Below are 23,232 nucleotides of genomic sequence, written 5' to 3' on the forward strand. Positions count from 1 at the left end.
CTGGTTAAGTGCACAGATTATAGTGCACAAGGACCCAGGTTCGAGCCCCCAGTCCCCACCTGCGAGCCCCCAGTCTTCCCCTGCATGGGGAAAGCTTCACAAGTGGTGAAGCAGGTTTGCAGGTGTCTTTCAATCTCTCTCCCTTCCCTCTTGATTTCTGGCTGTCTCTATCCAGTAAATAAAGATAATAAAAAATTAAAAAAAAATTGGCCCATACTCCCAGAGGGATAAAGAATGGGGAAGTTTCCAGTAGAGGGGATGGTGGTGGGAACTGTATGGAATTGTATTCCTGGTATCTTATAATCTTATTGACCATTATTAAATCACTAATTAAAAAAAAGAGTTCTGGGCAGACACAGTCTCAACTTATTTTCTTTCTCCAGGGTTTGAGCCGTCTGTCCAAACTCCCGCCTGGCCCCCCAGCAGGGGGGCGAATGCAGCCTTTCCCTGCAGCCACCACTCTCCCCCTCCTCGCGTCGTCCTCCGGGTCCTCCTGGGCGTCCGAATTCCCCTTGCTCAGCACCCAGACATGTCCTCCAGGTGGGAGGGGGTGGGGGAGGTCACCTAGGGACGGGCCCAGGGGATTGGGTGTTGGGGTTTGGGTTCCACAGCCCAGTCTCTGACTGGTCTATAATTAGCCTGGTGGGTGCGCTGACCCAAGGCGGTGCTGCAGGCTAGCTCTCTCCTGCAGCGAGCGAGCAAGCAGAAGTGAAAAGGCAAGAAGGACCTTGGTGTCCAGGGCAGGTGACTGTCAGGTCGGGGACAAGGGGCAGGGTGGAAACTAAATCTTGCCTGGGCTTCTCTGCGTCTTGCCCCAGCCTGCTGTAGCAGATGCAGGGCTCAGGCGGGTGGGGGTGTCATATAGTGCAAGCACCTGACATTTCTTGGAGCTGGAATCAGAGTTTCCTCTTGCTTCTCCAGGTGCTGCTCTGAGCATTTTTTTTTTTCTTTCTTTATTCTGCAATCATCTAGCTCGCTGAGGCCATGAGCATCTCAGGCTCCTTCCATCAACCCTCGGACCCAGGGCACAACTCTCTTGCAATGCAGAAAGATAGAACTCCCATCTGACCTCCATCCCCCCGACGAAGACCCCAGTTTGCCCCCATTTCCTCTGGGAGAGTCTGGCCCCAGGCCCATGACTTCAGGCAACCTTCCCTCTCCAGCCTGGTCCCTAGAGGAAGAGGAGGCTGAGGACGGTGGCCATGGAAAGCCCGAGGAACTGTGCAGTGGAGAGCATCCAAGGCAGTTTTTCACAGAGGCACAGAGGCTGCGGGAGCAGAGTTTACTGCTGGATGAAGAGGTGTCCGTTGCCGGGCGAGTATACAGGGTGCATCGGGTAATCTTGGCAGCAGTGAGCAGCCTCTTCCGAGACAGGCTGCTGAACAGCAGAGGCCCGAGAACCCCCATCAGCCTCAACGTGGCCCCCAGGGGCTGGGAGGCTGTGCTGACCTTTGCTTATGAGGGGGTGCTGGGTTCTGCCCCTTGGAGAGATGTGCTGGCTGCTGCTGAGGCCCTGGGTGCTCCCCGGGTGAAGGCTGTGGTCCAGCAGAGGTGTGAGGTCCTTGGCAGCTCCCAGGAAGATGCAGAGCAGCCCAATGGGGCAGAGGAGCTGAGGCGGAACCTGCGAAGTATTGAGGTCCTGTACCAGCAGGGTATCGGGTGTGACCTGGAGCTAGAGGCAGACGGCTGCCGGCTGTGGGGTGAGGACCAGTGGGCAGTGTGCAAGCTGCAGGTGGTTTTGGCTCTACTATAGTAGATTGACTGACTGATTGATTGATTGATTGATTGATTTCACCAGAGTACTGCTTATGGTGGATTGAACTTGGGACTTTGGAGCCTCAGACATGAGAGTCTCTTTGCATAACCATTATGCTATCTACCCCCGCCCCCATAGTGGTATAGAGTCGTGCTACAAGCAGAATCTCCCTCAAGGTGCCTCTGTTGACCCACTGAGAGTGGGCATGCGCACTTGAGATGTTTTCTTTGGCTGTACTGTCAAGTTTAAGCTGATCCTTCCTTCTCTGGCTTTCCCTGTGCCCAGTACCAAGGAATTTTTAACCAGCTGGCTGAAGTTAAGGGCACAGTCCATGCCAGTAGGACAAATAGAAAGTCTTTGGCTCAAAAAAAAAAGAACAAAAATAAAACAAAATAAAAGAAAGTAATTGACTCAAAGAAGGATTAACCTGAAGTATCTCTCAAGGTATAAAAAGCAAGCAAGTAAGCAAACAAACCCAGAAAAAATAGTGGGAAAGGTGGAGCCTTTTATCTAAGTATACTTGTCACCATGGCAGACATGAGTCTACCCTTCAGTTAATGAAAACAGGCTGCTACTGTTTTGCCAGGTCACAGCATTTTGAAGTTAACACTTGATATCACCAGAAAAATGAAGATGTGTCACGAGTTATATATTGTTCAAAGTCTACTAACATTTGGTGATGTTGTGGGTACCAGAAATTTTTACATCTGCCATTGCTTTTAATTCTCAATGACAGGTAGTGAGGTAGGCACCATTACCCTGGGTATAAACAAACAAAGCTTAGAGATGGTAAATGGAGAGACTAAAATATAAGCTCATATCCACTAGCCCTGTCTTCTATCACTGGGCCATACAACGTCCCCTATAAAGTTATGCCAAAGACATAGAGGACCTGAAAATGAGAGTCAGAATGCAGACACATGCAAATTTTAAATTGTGGTCTGAGAGGTGGCTCAGTAGAGGGTGTGTTGAACTCATATGCATGAAATTCTGAGGTCCATCTGCAGCACATGTGCTAGAATGATGCTCTGTCTCTCCTTTGCTCATCACTTAATCTTGTTTTTAAAGTTTTCAATTAAATAGTTTATAGATTATCAAATTCAGCTGTAATGCTTTGTTTAAAAAAATCAGGTTAGACTTCAAGACAGGTTCATAGTCACACAACTATTACTTATTAGAGAAGTGACTGGAGGGGGTAGATAGCATAATGGTTATGCAAGGAGACTTTCTTTTCTTTTCTTCTTTTTCAATATTTATTTATCTATTCCCTTTTGTTGCCCTTGTTTTATTGTTGTAGTTATTATTGTTGTTGTCGTTGGATAGGACAGAGAGAAATGGAGAGAGGAGGGGAAGATAGAAAGGGGGAGAGAAAGACAGACACCTGCAGACCTACTTCACCGCTTGTGAAGCGACTCCCCTGCAGGTAGGGAGCCGGGGGCTCAAACCAGGATCCTTACGCCGATCCTTGTGCTTTGCGCCACCTGCACTTAACTCGCTGTGCTACCGCCCGACTTCCCCCCCTTTTTTAGTTTTTGTTTATTTGATAGAGACACCCAGAAATTGAGAGAAAGGGAGAGACAGAGAAAGGAGACAGAGAGAGACCTGCAGCACTGCTTCATCACTTGCGAAGCTTTCTCCTTGCAGGTGGGGGTCAGGGGCTCGCACCCAGGTCCTTGTGCACTGTAACATGTGCACTCAACCAGATGTGCCACCACCTGGCCCCCTACAAGGAGACTTTCATGCCTGAGTCTCCAAAGTCTCAGATTCAATCCCCCAGCACCACCATAAGCCAGTTAGTTGAGCAGTGCTCTGGTCTCTGTATCTTTCTCTCTATATATCTCAGATAAAAATAAAACAAACAAACAAAAGAGAAATGACTGGCAGACAGTGTTTCTAGGTATTCCCAGAAGGAAAAGTGTCTGACTAAGCTATAAGCTATTTCATTAAGACAGTTTGGGCTGCTATGAAAAAATGCCATAGATGAGATGACTTAGCAGCAGAATCTTATTATTTATTAATTAATTTATTTATTGCCTCCAGGGTTATTGCTGGGGCTTGGTGCCTGCACTACAAATCCACTGCTCCTGGAGGTTATTTTTTTCCTTTTGTTGCCCTTATTGTTTATCATTGTTATTATCATTGCTATTGCTGTCGTTGTTTTTGGATAGGACAGAGAGAAATGGAGAGAGGAGGGGAAGACAGAGAGGGGGAGAGAAAGATAGACACCTGCAGACCTGCTTCACCGCCTGTGAAGTGACTCCCCTGCAGGTGGGGAGCCAGGGGCTCGAACTGAGATTCTTACACCAGTCCTTGTGCTTTGCGCCACTTATGCTTAACCCGCTACGCTACCACTAGACTCCCTTAAAGCTTGTTTGGTCAACCTGAATTAAGTAAGAACTGTTAGGAGCTAAGTGGTGGTGCAGTTGGCTGAGTGCACATGTTGCAATGTTCAAGGACCTGGGTTTGATTTCCCAGTCCCCACCTGCAGGGGGAAAGCTTCACGAGTGGTGAAGCAGTGTTGCAGGTATCTCTTTCTACTTCCTCTCTATTACCTCCTTCCCTTTCGATTCCTGGCTGTCTCTATCCAGTAAATAAAGATAATAATAAAAAATTAAAAAATATTTTTTTTATTTATTAGTGAGAAAGAAAAGAGGAGAGAGAGAAAGAACCAGATACTACTCTGGTATATGTGCTGGCAGGAATTGAACTCAGGACCTCATGCTTTAGAGTCCAATACTTTATTCACTGCGCCACCTCCTGGACCACCCAGAAAACTTTAAAAAAAGAGGGGAGTCGGGTGGTAGTGCTGCAGGTTAAACGCATGTGGCATGAAGTGCAAGGACCGGCTTAAGGACCCCAGTTTGAGCCCCTTGCTCCCCTTCTGCAGGGGAGTCACTTCACAGGCAGTGAAGCAGGTCTGCAGGTGTCTGTCTTTCTCTCCTCCTCTCTGTCTTCCCCTCCTCTCTCCATTTCTCTCTGTCCTGTCCAACAACGACGACATCAATAACAACAACAATAGCTACAACAACAATGAAAACCAATAAGGGCAACAAAAGGGAAAATAAATAAAAAACAAAAAAAAAACTTAAAAAAAAGAAAGACAGACAGGAAGAAAGAAAGAAAGAAAAGAAAGAAAAAGAAAGAAAGAAGGAAAGACTGTCCCTCTCAGACTCTCAGACTCTCCTCCTCCCCTCAACACAGTTGAGCTCTAGCTTATGGTGTGGCTGGGGAGTGAACTTGGGACCTTGGGAGTTTCAGGCATGAAAATCTTTTGCATAACCATTATACTGTCTCCCCAGCTTGTAAAACTAGCTCTTTAACCACTGTGCCACTTCCCAGGCCACCTTCAGCACCTCTTTTATGATCTGACTTATTGCAGAAACAAGTTAGTTACCTTTACAGAAAGCTTCATTTTCTAGTTTTGCATGCTTTTACTTACAGTTTTGTTTAACTTGTTCCTTGATTCTCTAATGTGCCTATAAACTTAGATCTAAAGATTTGATTAAGTGTAGGTTAGACATTTTGGTCAGAGGTGGGTGATGCCACATATCTCAAACTGAGTTACATTAGGAAGAGTAGCATACTAGTTGCTTTGCAGCATTTGTTAACAGGACAGTTTCAGTGTCATGAAGACAGCCAGGGTACTGATGGACAGGTATGCTCACTGCATGAAAAACAAGTCAATTCCTCTCTCTCTCTCTTGCATTTTTTTTAAATTTATCTTTATTTATTGGATAGAGACAGCCAGAAATTGAGAGGGAAGGGGAAGATAGGGAGAGAGACAGAGAGACACCTGCAGCCCTGCTTCACCACTTGCAAAAACTCTTCCCCTGCAGATGGGAACCGGGTAGGGGGAGGCTCAAACCCGGGTCCTTGCACCCTGTAACATGGCGCTCAGCCAGGTGAGCCCCCACCCAGCCCCATCAATTCACCTCTCTAGGACTCAGTTTCTTTATCTTGTAAGGAATAACTGGCCTTTTAGAAGTCTCCAGCTTAAATTCTCATGATTCCATGAGCAACACTGTCATGAGGAAAGGGACATGCAGAAAAAAAAACAAAAAACTAGAACACATGAGAGGGGCTGGGCGGTGGTGCACCTGGTTAAGCATACCTGTTACTGTGTCTAAGGACCTGGGTTCAAGCCCCCAGCCCCCACCTACAGGGGGAAATCTTTGTGAGCAGTGCTGCAGTTACCTCTCTCTTTTTTCTCTCTCTCCCTCTCCCTCCCCATCTCCCCCCTCTTTTAATTTCTCTGTCCTATCATATAAAAATCAATTCCCCCATCCCTCTTAATTTCTCTGTCCTATCATATAAAATCAATAAAACAGGACACATGAGAAATCTGCACTAAAGCTTGGACAGGAGGAAGTGGTAGTCAGATGAGGTTGTGTCAAATCATTCCTTGGTGTGATACCACTCTAAGCAGAAATAATATATGGTATGCTAGTAGCCTTTATAGTTGTTAAGGAAATAAGTTTATTCTGTGCACAAAATAGACAGCCTATATCAGTTGCATGTTGGTCTTTGCAACTTATTTTGTCTTCCCTTTTAGCAAATGTTGCCAATAACTCTACTTATCTTGATTCATTAAGTTTTTTGTTTGTTTGTTTTTTCCCATCATAGCACAGTTCAGCTCTGGCTTATGGTAGTGTTGAGGATTGAACCTGGAACCTCTGAGCCTCAGACATGAAACTCTGTTGCATAACTGCTGTGCTGTCTCCCCAACCCAAGACTTTTTTTTTTCTGGGAGCCTCAGACATAAGAATCTGTTTGCATAACCATTATGCTATCTCCCCAACCCAAGACTCTTTTTTTCTAATCAACCTGATGCACAAAACTAAAGCAGTGCTTATCAAAGTAACTTTATACCATTAACATGAAAATCACGCCAGGTACTTGGAAAATGTTAAAATACAGGTTCCTGAGGTCTCCGTCCAGAGCTAGTGTATCAGATCTTTGGGCGTGGGTCTCTGAAACCTGCATTTTCCCCGAGTACCCCAGGGTATTCTGATGCACACCACAGTCTGGTCTATGGACCTGGGTGGGTTGACCCAAAGCTGGGACTGCAAAGTTGGGGAAGGTGGTGTGCAACACTCAGGGTCCTCCTCTGCTTCTCCCTCTTGCAGTGCACAGAGCAGCCCTGGCCTGTGGCAGTGAGTTCTTCGGGGCCATGCTGCTGAGTGGCATGAGGGAATCTCAGGGTACCAAGGTGTCTCTGCACACCATCTCTGCCCAGGACCTACGCCTCCTCGTCTCCTATGCCTACTCCGGGGTTGTACAAGCCAGGTGGCCAGGACTACTGAGAGCTGCCCAGGTGGCTTTGCAGTACCAGAGCTCGTCCTGCTTGGCTCTCTGTCAGAGGGCACTGGCTCAGGGCCTCAGCCCTACGCGCTGCCTGGCCCTGTTCTCCATGGCTGAAGCCCCTGGGCTGGAGCAGCTCTGGAGCAGAGCCCGTCACTACCTCCTCACCCACCTGCCTGCTGTGGCCTCCTGCCCTGCCTTCCCGTCCTTCCCTGCCACCTGCCTGGCCGAGCTCCTGGATAGCGATGAACTTCATGTGCAGGAGGAGTTTGAGGCCTTCATGGCTGCGCGCTGCTGGCTCGCTGCCAACCCAGCGACGCAGGTGTCTGAGGCCAAGGCCTTGCTTGGCTGTGTCCGCTTTGGCCGCATGTCCACCAGGGAGCTGCGGAGGGTGCATGCCGTGGGTTTGCCCACCCCACTGCCCCCAGACTTGCTGCAGCAGCTGCTGGTGGAGGCCGAGGTTCCTGGTCCCGAGAGGCGCAGGGAGCCTGACCAGGCCCTGGTGGTGATCGGCGGAGATGGGCTCAGATCCGACATGGCTGTGAGGCAGCCATCAGGGAAAGTGTGGTGGGCACGGGCCTTCTGCTGCGGCATCGGCCTGGTGCGGACTGTGGAGTGGGGGTGCCTGCCCCCCCTGCCTGCCCCAGGCCGCTTCCGGCATGGGGCTGCCAGCCTCACGGGCAAGGAGCTCTATGTGTGTGGAGGACAGGATTTCTACAGCAACTCCAGCACCCTGGCCTCAACGTTCAGGTATGGGGCCCTGAGAGTGGCTGGCCCTGAGGTGGGCAGCGGCTGACCCAACCAAGCACAGCTGCCAGGTTTCACTCTTCTTATCTTTTGTCCTGTTGTGTCTAGGTGGGATCCCAGCCAGGAGGACTGGGAGGAGGTGGCGCCTTTGTGCCAGGCTCGGTGTTTCTTCCCCTTGGTAGCACTGGATGGACTGCTTTATGCCCTGGGGGGACGAGACAATGGCATCGCCCTCGACTCTGTGGAGGTCTATGACCCAGAGCTCAATGTCTGGAGGTGAGCAGGGGGAGGGGTGTGTCTACAAACCAGCGAGAAACAAGGGGCCTTGGAAGAGAAGGGGCACTGAAGGTGATGATGATGATAATTGTAATTCAAGGTTTTCATATTATTTATTTATTTATTTATTTATTCCCTTTTGTTGCCATTGTTGTTGTATTGTTGTAGTTATTATTATTGTTCTTGATATCGTTGTTGTTGGATAGGACAGAGAGAAATGGAGGGGGGGAAGACAGAGGGGGGAGAGAAAGACAGACACCTGCAGACCTGCTTCACCACTTGTGAATCGACTCCCCTGAAGATGGGGAGCCAGGGGCTCAAACCGGGATCTTACACCGGTCCTTGTGCTTCGCTCCTCATGCACTTAACCCGCTGTGCTACCGCCCAGCGCCAAGGTTTTGATTTTCATTGTCATTCTTTTATGAGGGAGATGATTTTATTTTATTTTATTTTATTGGGTGGATTTTTAAAAAATATTTATTTTATTTATTTACTCCCTTTTGTTGCCCTTGTTGTTTTATTGTTGTAGTTATTATTGTTGTTGTCGTTGTTGGATAGGACAGAGAGGAATGGAGAGAGGAGGGGAAGACAGAGAGGAGGAGAGAAAGAGAGACACCTGCAGACCTGCTTCGCCTGTGAAGCGACGCCCCTGCAGGTGGGGAGCCGGGGTTCGAACCAGGATCCTTATGCCGGTCCTTGTGCTTTGCGCCACCTGCACTTAACCTGCTGTGCTACAGCCCGACTCCCCTATTGGGTGGATTTTATTGGATGATGTTTTAAAAATATTTTTGTATTTATTTATTCTCTTTTTGTTTCCTTTGTTGTTTTATTGTTGTAGCTATTATTGTTATTACTGATATCATTGTTGTTGGATAGGACAGAGAGAAATGGAGAGAGGAGGGGAGGACAGGGGGGAGAGAAAGATAGACACCTACAGACCTGCTTCACCACCTGTGAAGCGACCCCCCTGCAGGTGGGGAGCCGGGGCCTCGAACTGGGATCCTTATGGCAGTCCTTGAGCCACCTGCACTTAACTCACTGCGCAACTGCCCGACTCCCTGGATGATGATATATATTTTAAATTTATTTATGAGAAAGATAGGAGGAGAGAGAAAGAACCAGGTATCACTCTGGCACATGTGCTGCTGGGGATCAAACTCGGGACCTCATGCTTGAGAGTGCAAAGCTTTACCACTGCACCACCTCCCAGACAACTTGGATGATGATTTTTAAAAGTGTTTTATTTTATTTGTTTATTAGATAGAGACAGAAAGAAATGTAATGGGGAGGGGGATGTTGAGAGAGAGAGAGAAAGCGAGACACTGGAAGCTTTACTTTACTACTTGTGAAACATCCCCCCTGCAGATGGAGGCCTGGAACTTGAACCTAGGTCCTTGTACACTGTAATGTGTGTGCCTAACCAGGTGCGCAGTGGCCTGGCCCTTATTATTTATTTATTTATTTATTTATTTATTTATTTATTTATTTATTTATTACCAGAGCACTACTCAGCTTTGGCTCATGGTGGCAGGAACCGAACCTGGGCGTCAGAGTCTCAGGCACGAATGTCTTTTGCATAGCTATTATGCTGTCTCCGAAATCCCAGGACTATCATCACCCGTTCTTCCTTAGAGAGGCACCTGCACTCCCAGAACCGTGTTTTGCCCATGCCGCTGCCATCTTGGAGGGACAGTTGTACCTGAGTGGTGGCTGCAGTGGAACTGACGAGATCCTGGACACGCTGCTGCACTATAACCCCAACCTGGAGAAACCAAGGGCCCTTCTGAGCCCCATGGGGGTACCTCGAGCTGCTCACGTCATGGCGGCACTGGGTGGGCGGCTGTATGTAGCAGGTGGCCTGGGTAAATTTGGGGACCTGCTGAGCTTCGAAGTCTATGAACCAAGGACTGATAGCTGGACTCGCCTGGCACCCCTGCCGTCCCCTCATGTGGGGGCTGCCGTTGCCATTCTGCAAGGGGAGTTGTTTGTGCTGGGAGGCTACAGTCACCGAACTTATGCCCTCTCCCATCTTATCCATGCCTACTCTCCTGGCCTGGGCCGATGGCTCTGCCTAGGAACTCTGCCAAGGCCTCGGGCTGAGATGCCTGCCTGCATCCTGCATCCTGCAGCTTTAGTCACCACCCAGCATGCAACCAAACCTGCAGGGTGAGGGGTGGGGGGCAGTAGCAGATGTGGGGGGGGAATGGAGAGAAGAAAGGGCTAAGAACATTATAAGAGAGGGAGAGAGAGTATGAGGAGGGGCAGAAGGCTTTATTTATGTTGAATTTCATTCTCAAACTGTGTCTGACAACTCATGAACTGCTTTCATATTTATGATCTGGAGGAAAAAGTGTTCCAGGTGTCCAGGGGAAAGGTCTTTTAGGAAGGGGAGGATCCGAGTGCCAAAGTAAAGAGGAGAAATCTAGGAGCAACTCCGCAAGGCTTAGGGACTCTAGCATGGTTCTTTCTGTTGCTGAGAGAAACAGGTAGGGAGCTAGAGAGACACAAAGTACTGTTTCACTGTCCATCACTACCCCCCCCTTTTTTTTTTTTAAAGCTTTAGCTTATTTATTACATATGAGAGAAAATTCCACATAGGACAGAGGGAAGTAGAGAAGCCAGAGCACCAGTCTGCACTGGATATTGAACTGGGAACCTCGGGTGTACAAGTCCAATGCTTTATCAGTTGAGCTATTTTCTAAGCCTGTCCAATTTTATTTATTTATGTGTTTTTGGTCTTCAATGTTCTCTGTAAACACTGAACCCCATGGCCTCACTCATGGAAGGCAGGTGCTCTACCTGCTGAGCTACCTCCAGGGCCCTTGGCAGAATCCTTGGTGAGAATGTGCGTCCAACTGGGAAGATCATCAAGAAGTTACAGTAACACAGGTGTAGGACCATGAAAGGACAGTCAGGAAAATGATGACTCTGACCCAGTGAGATCAAGCACAAAAGTAAAAAATCAAACAGACAAAACCATCCACAAACTAATCTGAGGAGTGTGGGGAAAGGAAGCCAGGCAGTGTGCAGCCTATCTCTTTTCTTCTCTTTCCTTTTCTTTTCTCGTCTCTTTCTAAAGTATTTTATTTATTTTATTTTTGAGAGAGATACATAGAGAGGAAGACGCAGAGAGAAACACCAGAGCACTGCTCAGCTCTGGCTTATGATGGTGCAGGGGATTGAACCTGGGACTTTGGAGCCTCAGGCATGAGTCTCTTTGCATAACCATTATGCTATCTACCCCCCATCTTCAGCCCATCTCTTTTCTAAGACTTGCTCTTGTCCAAGTCTCCATTCTCCATCTACCAGAACACTCACCTTCTCTCGACAATATTCTTTATTTTTCTGATAACTCCTAAGTCCAGACTAGTGTTTTTCCTCAGCTCAAACTGACTGCCCCTAAGAGCTTCTTTTCTTAGTTGGAATTCCCATCTGGGTCAGGCACAGCTTATGCATCTGAGTTGGCAGAGTGAGGAGGTGGCATGTTGCATGTGGGAAAGAGAAGGGCAGAAAAAAGAAGGGAGGCTTCTGTGTTGGAGAACAGTTGTTGTGAGGTTAGAGATTACAGGACAGAAGTCAGAACCCTGACTGACTCCTGTCCTTCCCTCTGAGATGATTTAAGGAGTCAAAAGTAAAAACACAGCAGTTTTGGGTCAAACACTAAGTTATGAGAGGAAGTGACAGAAGAAAAGAGAGAGGCAGAGAAGAGCCAGGAAAGTGGTATTTCCCCTTTCGGTCTGTTTCACCGTTTTTCAAATTCACTTCCCTTTTCTTGGTAAGGGACAGATGAGTCAGATGTGCTTTTTCTCCCTTTCTCCATACTGCTCTTTCTTCCTTTACCCCCTTCTTTCTTTTCTCCTTTCTCCTGCACAGTTATTAATTATCTACTAGATGCCAACCATGATATAAAGAGAAAAAGGTCAGAGATTCTAGACCAAGACATACTTGTGAAGGGGTAGGGGTTCTACAGTGGACTTAGAGGTATAGACAAGAGCTGTGAGCACCTAGAAAATAGAGGAGTGACCAACGCTCTGACAGAGGAGCCAGGGAAGGTCACATCAGATGGGCACAGCCTGGATTTAGTTCTGCATCGCCTCAACCAAGCAAATATCACAACAAAGTGATTCACACAAAAATGCTTTTATGTGTTTCTCAGTGTATACACTCAAGTCATGTTTTCACTCTGCCCTGGTCTACGGAGTGTGTAGTAGCACTAGGTCTAAGAAGACGCCTTACTGGAGTGTGACATGGGCACAGTGAGCACGTGCTTTCGGATAAATGACTCAGTGGTGATTCGCTAGCTGCCACAACAAAGCTTCTGTTTGAAAAAACACAAGATCTGTGGGGGGGGGGGGAATAGGAGTACCTGTAACTTGAAATAGATCTTGAAGGCTGCGTGGAAACTCAACAAATAAGGAGGAAGAAGGCTTTCTAGTCTGAGAAGAGCAGTAAGTACTAGTCCTTAGCACAGGCGAGCAAGTATTCCAAAGGTTCCTCAGAGACTCTGAAGCTGCTTTCAGTCATCTGTCTTCTCTGGACCTTTTGTGATGAAAGTAAGCTTTCACTCAAGAATTACATATTCCCTCTCTTCCAAACTCCCCTTGAATCGCTTCCAAATTATATTTCCATTTCTGGGCTCTGAGCAGCTCAGGGCAAAGAAAGACAAGTTTATTTGCACAGATCAATTTTCTGTTACCATTGTTTGGTAAGATCCTCAGGTTTCTAAGGATGAAGTGAAGGAGATTCCTTTGAACCTTTCATCCTGCCAGAAGGTAACTGACATTTCTTTTAAGACCTTATTATTTATTAAGCTTTCCCCCCTATATCTTTCTTCAGGAACTTAGTTGAAAATGAGGATACAGTAGGGTACAGGGAGGAAAGGAGAAGACAGGGAAGAAGGAAATTCAAAGTATGAAGAAACTCCAAGGATTTAGTCTATAAACATGTTCTTTGTGATTTGTATGCAAAGACTAGCTTAAATAAAAATTTCACCCTGGTTGAATCATTCTCAGTTGAGTCTGTTATTAAAAAAAGTTTTTTTAATGTTCTATAATTTGGCTTTTTTTTTTTTTTTTTGGCTATAGTACTAAAATCATCCTTCTCTCCAAAGTCACCATCACCTACCTCTTACCAAACCAAATAATCTTAGGCCATTTTTGTTCTCTTTTATGTTTCTGCAGGACTTAAAAACTGACTCTCACCCTAAATATGTCTCCTTTCTTGCTTGATGAGTAATACATTCTCCCAGATCTTCTCTTCTCCAATTCATAGGTAACTGAGAGCCAAATCATATTCTATTTTTTTTTAGGTTTGAACAATATTCATTTATTAATAAGTATATGTTTTGAATATAGGTTTGCTACTTGATAGACTTTGGTTTTCTTTTTATTTATTTATTTATTTTTTAGATTTTATTTATTTATTAATGAGAAAGATAGGAGGAGAGAGAAAGAACCAGACATTACTCTGTCACCTGTGCTGCCGGGGATCAAACTCAGGACCTCATGCTTGAGAGTCCAAAGCCTTATCACTGCGCCACCTCCCGGATCCCTCCTCCTCCTCCTCCTCCTCCTCCTCCTCCTTCTCCTCCTCCTTCTTCTTCTTCTTTTAAGAATTTATTTATTTATTTAGGAGAAAGATAGGAGAAGAGAGAGAGAAAGAACCAGATATCACTCTAGTACATGTGCTGCCAGGAATTGAACTCCAATGCTTTATCCACTGTGCCACCTCCCAGGCCACTAGACTTTGGTTTTTTTCCCTTCTTTTATTCCCTTTCTTTCTTTCTTTCTTTGTCTCTCTCTCTTTCTTTTTTTTTTTTTTAGTATTTTTATTTATTTTATTTTAATGAGAAAGAGTAGATACAGAGGGAAAGATACCAAGAGAGAAAGACCAGAACACTGCTCAGTTCTGGCTTATGGTAGTACTGGGGATTGAACCTGGGACCTCAGGCTTGAAAGGCTTTTTCATAATCATTATACTGTCTCCCCAGCCCCCAAACCATATTTTCTAAGAGGGTGTGACTCTCCGTATCATTCCATCTCTCAGGCTCTAAAATAAAAGCCAAGAATAAATAAATAAGGAAAGAAGAAAAGAGAATGATAGACTCATGCAGACACTGAGCCCCAATGGTAGGGGGAAAAAAAGAGGGAGGAGGAAATAAATAAAGGAAGGAAGAAAGAAAAGGGGGAACAACTATGGAAGGAAGAAAGGGGTAAAAAACTATGGAAGGAAGGGAAGGAGGAAGAGAAAAAGGGAAATAGATTGTGACCTGGGAGTTGGAGCAATGGATAGTGTCGGACTCTCAAGCAAGAGGTCCCAACCAAGTTCCATTCTGGGCACTGCATGTGCCAGAATGGTGCTGTGGTGTTCTTGTTGTACTTATTTTTTAATTATTATATTTATTTATTTATTAGATAGAGACAGTCAGAAATCAAGAAGGAAGGGTGAGATATAGAGGGAGAGAGACCGAGAGACACCTGCAGCACTGCTTCACCGCTTGCAAAGCTTTCCCCCTGCAGGTGGGGACTGGGGGCTCAAACCTGGTCCTTGTGCACTGTAACATGTGCACTCAGTTGGGTGAGCCACCACCCAGTCCCTCATTTGTTCTTTCTCTCCTTTTTTCATTCTCTCTCTCTTTGTTTATGAGAGAGAGAGAGAGAGAGAATGGTTGCTCAGAGCCTGGCTTTTTGAATGAGTTAGCCAAAGGGTCTAGCCTAAGTAATTTCTTTTTTCCCCTGCCCCCTCCCCCTAGAGCACTGCTCGGCTCTGGTTTATGGTAGAACTGGGGATTGAATTTGGGACCTCAGAGCCTAAGGCATGAAAGTCTTTTGCATAACCCAGCCCTGGGTAAGTTTTTATTTGTGACTCCAAATATAGAATGCTATCATCCCAAAAGGCCTCTGACCAGTTACCTAGTCATCTGTTCAAACATGTGTTTGCTAAAATATAAGAAACAAGTGTTGACGTTGTCTGTTGGCTGAGTTTTATTTTTCATTTTTAAAAAGTTAATTTTTTAAATGTGTGTATGAATGAGAGAGACCAAAGTACCATTCTGATATAGGAGATTCCGGGATTGACTAAAAGTTTTCACACATGTAAATCCTGTGCTACCTACTGGGATTTGATGATACCCATTAATAAATCCATTGAATTACTGATGAATAAAAAACAATTTCAGGGGCCAGGTGGTGGTGCACCTGGTTAAGTGCTCACATTACAATGGGCAAGGATCCAGGTTCAAGCCCCCGGCCCCCACCTGCAGGGGAAAGCTTCATAAGTGCTGAAGCAGGGCTACAGGTGTCTCTCTCCCTGTCCCCTCTCAATTTCTCTCTGTCTCTATCCAATAATAAAACAACAACAACAAAACAATTTCATAAATGAGACTCCTTATTCAGGAAGACATGTTTGGCACTCACTTTCTGAGATGAGCAATTTCATTACTGGAATAAAATCACAGAATGTAATTCAGAAATTAGGGGATGCCCAACTCTCACCTTGGACATTTTTTAAAAGAAAATTTCCAGTAATTCCACTATGAAGGCCTTTCTGGTTTTGACTGTCTTTGCTGCTGCAGAGGGTGAACTGTAGACTTCCCTGGCCCATCAGGAAGCTGTGGCCACCAGTCACTGTTCTTTCTCCATCACCAGTCTCCTCAGGTCAGCTGCGTCAGTGCTCATTGGCCCAAGACAAAAAAGCTTACACATGTCCTTTCACTGATACAGAGCAGGTAATTCGCCAAGGGAGCTAGAATTATAGGCCCTGAGGTTGGGACCATTACTCCGAGGGAAGAAAGCCTCATAGACTTAGGCCTCTGAAGGGAAAGTTCTATGTGATTTCTCTTCTTCTCCTCAGTCTGCTTCTATTCTAAGAATCCTTGCAGAGTCTCTCTTATTTTTGTGTGGATCTGCAAATAATATGTGTGATTTCACTGCTCTGGGCCTGCTTTTCCATTCAGATAGAGACAGATAGACAGAGGAAGAGACATCACAGCACTGGACCTTCCTACAGTGTCATAGCACCTCACAAGAGGTGCTGGGATTTGAACATGATGTGTCCTACTCAGTGAGATATTTCTCTGGTCTCTTGTACAGTATTTTTTTTTTCTATCTCTGTTTAAATCTATCTATCTATCTATCTATCTATCTATCATTGGATAGAGACAGAGAGAAATTGAGAAAGAAGGGGGGATAGAGAGGGAAAGAGACAGACACCTACAGTCCTGCTTCACCTGGTGGGGACCAGGGACTTGAACCCAGATCCTTGCACACTGTACTATGTGCACTTCAGCAGGTGCACCACGGCCTGGCCCTTCAATCTCTTTCTTCAAGTTTCCTAGGTCTTGTGTTCCTTCCCCAAATGCTTTTCCTTTGCTCTTTTTAAAAAAATACTTTATTTACTTATTCATGAGAAAGAAAGGAGGAGAGAGAAAGAACCAGATATCACTCTGGCACATGTGCTGCAGGGATTGAACTCAGGACCTCATGCTTGAGAGTCTGATGCTTTATCCACTGCGCCACCTCCCCGACCATTCTTTTGGCCTTTTAACAGATCTCCAATGGTAATTCTCTGTATGGGTGATACTGCCTTCTAGTGGAGGGTCAGAAATTTGAGGACAACAACATTTAAGGATGCTTTTTCTTTCTTTTTAACATCTCTGTCCCTCTCTCTCTCTGTCTCTTTCTCTCTCTCTCCCTCTCCCACGCACGTGTGTGTGTGTGTGTGTGTGTGTGTGTGTGTGTGTATGTGTGTGCGTGTTCAGGCATTTAATGGTAGGCCCCAAGATCTGCAAACACTCAACAGCTGTAAAAATAACTTCCACACAGTGAGGGACACTCCTACCTCTCCCACAAGGTTAAATCACTAGTCAGTTTCTCATATAGTTGAGAATTCATTGATTCATTGTAATCTTGAAAGACTTAACATTTTAAAGACACAAACACAAACATTTCATGCATTGTTTAGTATACAATGAACCTTACTTCTGGAGAAGGGAAGTGGGATTTGATTCAATAAATTGAGAAGAAACGATGACTCCCAATTTGGAGCTGAAGCTCAGTTGTTACCTGAGGATAAGGGTACCTCCCTAAAAGAGGGATATCATTTTCAGAAAGACAGCTGGTCTTAACACTAGCTGAGCTTGTTTCTGCTGATACTTACTGGCCCTACCCTTTAAGAACACTAATATGACTACTGTTATCAAGTTCTTTTATCTATTTTCTTTTTTTTATAGTTTTTAAAATTTTATTTATTATCCCTTTTATTGCCCTTGTTTATTATTGTTGTTGTAGTAATTGTTGTTGTTATTGATGTCGTTGTTAGATAGGACAGAGAGAAATGGAGAGGGGAGGGGAAGACAGAGAGGGGGAGAGAAAGATAGACACCTGCAGACCTGCTTCATGCCTGTGAAGCGGTCCTGCGGGGGAGCTGGGGACTGGAAGTAGGATCCTTATGCCCGTCCTTGCACTTGGAGCCATGTGCGTTTAACCCGCTGCACTACCACCCAATTCCCCTTTTGTCTATTTTCTAAGACTGGTCCTACTGACTGGTAAATGATTCCACACCAGCCATTCTGGATGACTTTAGATTCCTTATAGGACTGGCAAAATAGCTCACTTGGACGGTGGCTGTTTCGCTTACCTGACTCAGGTTCAAGCTCAGTGCTCACTGAAAGGAGATTTGGGGCTCTGGTCTCTTTCACTGTCTCTATAATGAACAAACAAACAATCAAATGCCTTGTAATGCAGCGTCCTTGGTGGTCAGGAGGGGAGCGGCATGCTCTTCCCATCGTAATTATTCCTTCTCTATACCTGTTACAAGCCATTGCGACAGCCTTTGCGTTTCCTTTTAGTTCTATTTTCACAGGTACTGGGTTATATTCAGACTCCAGTCACTCTGGATAGCAAAGGGGTAAGGCCTAGCTAGGAAACAAGTAGCAGTACTGTAAGAATAGAACGGCAGGAAGGAGAAGAAATTCAGCAAAAGAGTTTGCGACTTTGGTAGAAGGGAGACCTGAGAGAGAAGAGAACAGGAGCGGGACGGGGCTTGGGGGGAGGCGGGGAGGGAGGGGTAGTGTCGGGAGGACAGCAGTGTCCCTGGGGAGAGTGCTCACCTCCGGCCTCGCACTTTGTTCCCTGCAGGCAACGCCCTGCCCGCACCCTGGGTGCCGCGCCCTCCCTCCGCGGCCCCGTGGCCGGGGCTCCCCAGCCTCCTCCCGGCTCCGCGCCCGGCTCCTTCCGGGGCTTCCGAGCCCGGAGCTGCGCTTCCTGCTGCGGTGGACGGCGACTCCCTGCGCGGCACAGCGGCGCCGCCGGCTTCTCCAGTCCCGGGCGGCTCCGGGCCCGGGGTCCGAGGGTCCCAGCGCGGGTGCCAGTCACCAGCAGGTGGGCGCGGGCAGTGAGCGAGCCCTCCACGTCTGGGCGCTGAGGCCGAGGAGTGGAAAAGACAGGACACAGAGGCCGCGCGAGCGAGGAGACGGAGTCACGGCGCCACTCTAGAAGGACAAACCGAGCCCTGCGCCTCCGCAGACACACTGAGCTCACCCCCAGAGACCTGCTCCCAGACCCCCAAAGACCTAGGCGCTGGGGTGAGTGCTGTGTGCAATGGGAGCCCAGGCGCTTACCCAGATGGAAGGAAGGCCTAGCAGCCAACTTGAAAAGTGAAGAGACAGCAAGACAGCTTTCCTGCCTGAGCCTTACAAGTCACAGTTTCTTCTTTTTTAAATTATATTTGTATTTATTTGTTTTTGGAGAGAGACTGAGAGGGGAGGAGAAGGGAGAGAGGGAGAGACAGAGAGACATCTCTGCAGTCCTGCTTCACCACTCTTGGGGCTTTCCCCCTGCGGGGGGAGACAGGGGGCTTGAACCTGGGGTCTTGCGCACTGCAATGTGAGCGCTTAACCAGGTGTGCAGCTGCCTGGCCCCACTAAAGGTCGCAGTTTCAATCCCTCCCGCACCACCATAAGCCTGACCTGAGCAGTGCTCTGGTGAGAAAAAATAATAAGTGAAGTGAGAATTAATATGTTAACCTGGCAAAGTTTCAGATATGTTAAGTGCAGACTAGAATCTAAACATCTGACGTTCTCTGTGAAGAACGAAAAATAAGGAAAGGGAGGGCTTTGATACATATATTTATGTAATATATTACATACTTTATACATATATTTATATACCTATATATGCATAGAAAGTGAAAGCGTTTGGGCTGGGGATATAGATATGTAATAATAATATATCATAATGGTTGGCTCCAGAGGTCCAAGGTTCAGTCTCTAGCACCACCAGAAACTAGAACTGAACAGTGCTCTGGTAAAAATAAGTAAGTAAATAAATAAAAGTAAAAATACAGTTATTGTAAAATCAGTGGTTAACTCTGGAGAATGGAACTAGATATGGGGCTGGGTGGGTAGTTAACTTCCCATCACAAACTCCAGATGCAAAAAATATTTGATGATGATGATTATTTTTTCTGTTAATATTGAGCCAGTTCTGAGATTTCCCTCTCCTCCTCTGCCCATGCAGACAAAAGACAGGCAGGAAATGAGAAATGTGCAGGGCATACACACCATCAGCCCATAGGAATGTCCAGTGAGATAGCCATGTCCCTTTTGGTGTTTCCTTAGAAAATATTTCTTTTTTTATATTTTATTTTATTTATTATTATTTCCTCTTTTATTGCCATTGTTGTTGTTGTAGCTACTATTGCTGTTGTTGATGATGTCATCGCTGTTGGACAGGACAGAGAGAAATGGAGAGAGGAGGGGAAGACAGAGAGGGGGAGAGAAAGACAGACACCTGCAGACCTGCCTCATCGCCTGTGAAGCGACTCCCCTGCAGGTGGGGAGCCGGGGGCTCGAACCAGGATCCTTAAGCCTGTCCTTGCGCTTTGTACTACGTGCGCTCAACCCACTGCGCTACCGCCTGACTCCCCAGAAAATATTTCTTTTTCCTCAGAAAATATTTCTTTTTCTTTCGGTTGGTTTGACAATTGGAACAGACTGTTATTTGTTGTTATCCCATAAACTAACAAATCCTATTGATTACTACTCCCTTAGTGTCTCCCAAATCTATTTCTTTTTTTTTTTTTATCCCCGCCGCCTTCCCAAATCTATTTCTATTCCAAATTCTTTCCTTTTTTTTGGCCAATTTTTTATTATTGATTTAATATCGATTTACATAATTACAAGGTAATAGGGATACAACTGTACACTGTTCCCATCACCAGTTCCCATCCACTGGAAGCTACAGCAGCTCTCCCAACGTTGCAGATATGGGTTAACTATTATTTCTACAACTGTCTGTCTATATATGTATACGCTTGCCCATTTTTTGCAGAGGGAGGAGGGCATCTTCTCTTCCTGTCCAGGTCACACATACACCTATTACAACATCCAAATGTCCCTCCCTTTTGCCTCCTCTCTCTCTTCAGATGGAGTTGGATTTCAGAGCCCCCTATTGTTTCTATTCCAAATTCTTTCCTTTCTGCCTACCACCATCTTTGCTGAAATGTTCCAGTCCGTGTGGTAACGCACAGTGGTATACAGGTCTGTCTAAAGCAGTTTCCTGAAACACACCCCAGCCACTGTTTACTAAAAAACACTTTTTATTGTCCTTATAATGATTTGATTTTAAAAAATCTTGCTTTCTTATTTGCCTACCCGATTATTGTTTCTCCTTATAAAATAAAATTCTGTCATGTTAAGTGTTTGTTTTTACCAGAGCACTGCTCAGCTCAGGCTTATGGTGGTGTGGGGACTGAACTTGGGACTTCAGATACTCAGGCATGAAAGTCTTTTTTTTTTTTTAAAGAACCATTGTGCTATATCCCTAAGGTTCCTTTTAAAATAATATATATATTGCCTCCAGGGTTATTGCTGGGGCTTGGTGCCTGCACTTTGAATCCACTGTTCCTGGAGGCCATTTTCCTCATTTTGTTGACTTTGTTATTGTTATCATTGCTATTGTTGGCATTGTTGTTGTTGGATAGGACAGAGAGAAATTGAGAGAAGAGGGGACAACAGAGAGAAGGAGAGAAAGATACACACCTGCAGACCTGCTTCACCACCTGTGGGGAGCCAGGAGCTCCAACCATGATCCTTGAGATGGTCCTTGCGATTAGCGCCATTTGTGCTTAACCCACTGTACCGCCGCCTGGCCGCCTTAAATAATATTTTTATTAGTGACTTAGTTATGGTTTACAAGGTTGTATAATTACAGGAGAATGGTTCCACACCACAGCCACTACCAAGTTCAGTCCCATACCCCCCCCAACTATTTAGTTCTAACGAAGTTTTAAAGATATTTTTTCTATTCCTTTTTTTTTTTTTTTTAATACCATTATGGTTATCTCCAAGGCTCTGTGTCTACATGACTCCACTGTTCCTGGTAACTTTTTTAAAAAAAAAATACACACACACACACACACACACACACACACACACACACACACACACATATAGGGTAAGAGACAGGAGAGACACCTGCAGCACAGCTTCACTGTGAGGTCCCCTCACACCCTACCCCCACAGGCTTCTTTGTCGTATTTGCTTCTGAATGCTTAGGCTTCTAAGCATCTCTCAGTCTCTCACTGCTATTGCTTATTAATTATCAAAGTACCTATTTAGACTAGATCTTTTCAAGGACAGATTCTTAGAACATTCTTCCTTCTATCAAGGACTGCTTCCTAAGCCAACCTCTCTCATATTTTATTCTTTCTCCTTATTTCTTCTTCTCTTTCTCCTTCCCCTTCCCCTTCCCCTTCCCATTCTTCTTCTTCTTCTTCTTCTTCTTCTTCTTCTTCTTCTTCTTCTTCTTCTTCTTCTTCTTCTTCTTCTTCTTCTTCTCCTCCTCCTCCTCCTCCTCCTCCTCCTCCTCCTCCTCCTCCTCCTCCTTCTCCTTTTAGGTCTATTAATTAGAGAGGGGGAAGAGAGAAACACATCATCCCTCTGGCAGTGGGATGCTGGGTTTGAACTCAGGACTGCACTGCACTAATCCAGCACTGCACTACCCATGCCACCTCCTGGGCCCCTATATTCAGCTCTCATTCTGCAGGCCTCAGGATGCTCTCAGGAGCCTTCACCAGCACTCAGCACCCCAGTCTGGTTTAGGCAACACTCCATTTTTCTTTTACACATCCCCTGACATCATGGTTTCTACAATGTCTAGTCAGTGGGATTCAGAGGTTTTTGACAATCAAGTGACCTTTAAGGTACAGAGTTCTTTTCATGGAAAAACATTATCCTATACTATTCATGTTTTTTTTTACTCAATTTTCAGGGAGGATCACCTAGAACTTTGATTAGTTGCAAATTAAACTTTTCTGCCTGTGAGAAAACTAGAATTGTTATCAGTAAATATATCTACTTACTTATACAGACAAATGCCCATCTCCTATTTGTGTTTAACTGTTTTAGGGATAAGTGTTTTGTTAATTCAATTGTTTAGTGTACAATAACTTGGGACAAGGAAAGGTGTGTGGATAGTTCCAAGAAGACTTGAATAGGCTAGGAACCCATGACCAGTAACTGGATTCAGAACAGAAAAGTGTGTTGCTTTAACATGTAGATTATTTTAAGCTAAAGGTAATCCAGACCCTGAAAACTCAAAGCAAAAGGTTGCATCTCCCTTAACTATCTAGAAGACTCATATTTAAGAGTTTAACATGGGAGTCGGGCTGTAGTGCAGCAGGTTAAGCGCACGTGTTGCAAAGCGCAAGGACCACCGTAAGGATCCCAGTTTGAGCCCCCGGCTCCCCACCTGCAGGGGAGTCACTTCACAGGCAGTGAAGCAGGTCTGCAGGCATCTGTCTTTCTCTCCCCGTCTCTGTCTTCCCCTCCTCTCTCCATTTCTCTCTGTCCTATCTAACAACTATGACAACAATTCTTCTTCTAGCGTTTGCCCTTCTTCCGTAGCCAGTCAACAGCATCAGGTTGAGCCTAATGTAAAGTTTTGAGACCTCCTTTGAATCTGGAGAGGTGGCAGTTGTTGACTATGTGGGTCATAGTCTCTCTGTAGCCGCAGGGGCAGTTCGGGTCGTCTCTGGCTCCCCAGCGATGGAACATAGCGGCGCACTGGCCATGGCCTGTTCGATAGTGATTGAGGAGGGCCCGATCATAACGTGCTAGGTCAAAGCCGGGTTGACGCTTACAGGGGTCTGTG

At 45.9% G+C, this 23,232-nt stretch overlaps 2 protein-coding genes across 8 annotated transcripts in view; both read left to right on the forward strand.

Moving 5' to 3' along the window:
• The first annotated feature begins 650 nt into the window (after positions 1 to 650).
• On the forward strand, positions 651 to 10,252 carry KLHL33 (kelch like family member 33). The gene is made up of 5 exons (XM_060175398.1): positions 651 to 744; positions 973 to 1,700; positions 6,883 to 7,807; positions 7,913 to 8,080; positions 9,713 to 10,252. The coding sequence occupies exons 2-5, from the start codon at positions 1,136 to 1,138 to the stop codon at positions 10,248 to 10,250; spliced, it is 2,196 nt and encodes a 731-aa protein (XP_060031381.1). The 5' UTR covers positions 651 to 744; positions 973 to 1,135; the 3' UTR covers positions 10,251 to 10,252.
• A 7,880-nt stretch (positions 10,253 to 18,132) lies between these two features.
• Positions 18,133 to 23,232, forward strand: part of TEP1 (telomerase associated protein 1) — a 61,832-nt gene continuing 56,732 nt past the window's right edge. For 2 of the 7 annotated variants that reach the window (XR_009545383.1, XM_060175404.1), the window contains exon 1: positions 18,133 to 18,662. The gene's annotated coding sequence lies outside the window, so the exon portion shown is untranslated. The remainder of the gene's footprint in view (positions 18,663 to 23,232) is intronic. The other 5 variants (XM_060175399.1, XM_060175401.1, XM_060175402.1 and 2 more) reach the window with 4 other exon arrangements.

Source organism: Erinaceus europaeus, chromosome 16, assembly GCF_950295315.1.
Source record: "Erinaceus europaeus chromosome 16, mEriEur2.1, whole genome shotgun sequence".
NCBI classification, from domain to species: Eukaryota; Metazoa; Chordata; class Mammalia; order Eulipotyphla; family Erinaceidae; genus Erinaceus; species Erinaceus europaeus.

What these genes read in the sequence shown, in the direction of transcription:
- KLHL33 (XM_060175398.1), top strand. Translation starts at nt 1,136, where the DNA reads ATGACTTCAGGCAACCTTCCCTCTCCAGCCTGGTCCCTAGAGGAAGAG. An exon ending in ACCCTGGCCTCAACGTTCAG is followed by an intron (nt 7,808 to 7,912) that starts GTATGGGGCCCT and finishes TGTTGTGTCTAG; the next exon opens with GTGGGATCCCAGCCAGGAGG. An exon ending in CCAGAGCTCAATGTCTGGAG is followed by an intron (nt 8,081 to 9,712) that starts GTGAGCAGGGGG and finishes GTTCTTCCTTAG; the next exon opens with AGAGGCACCTGCACTCCCAG.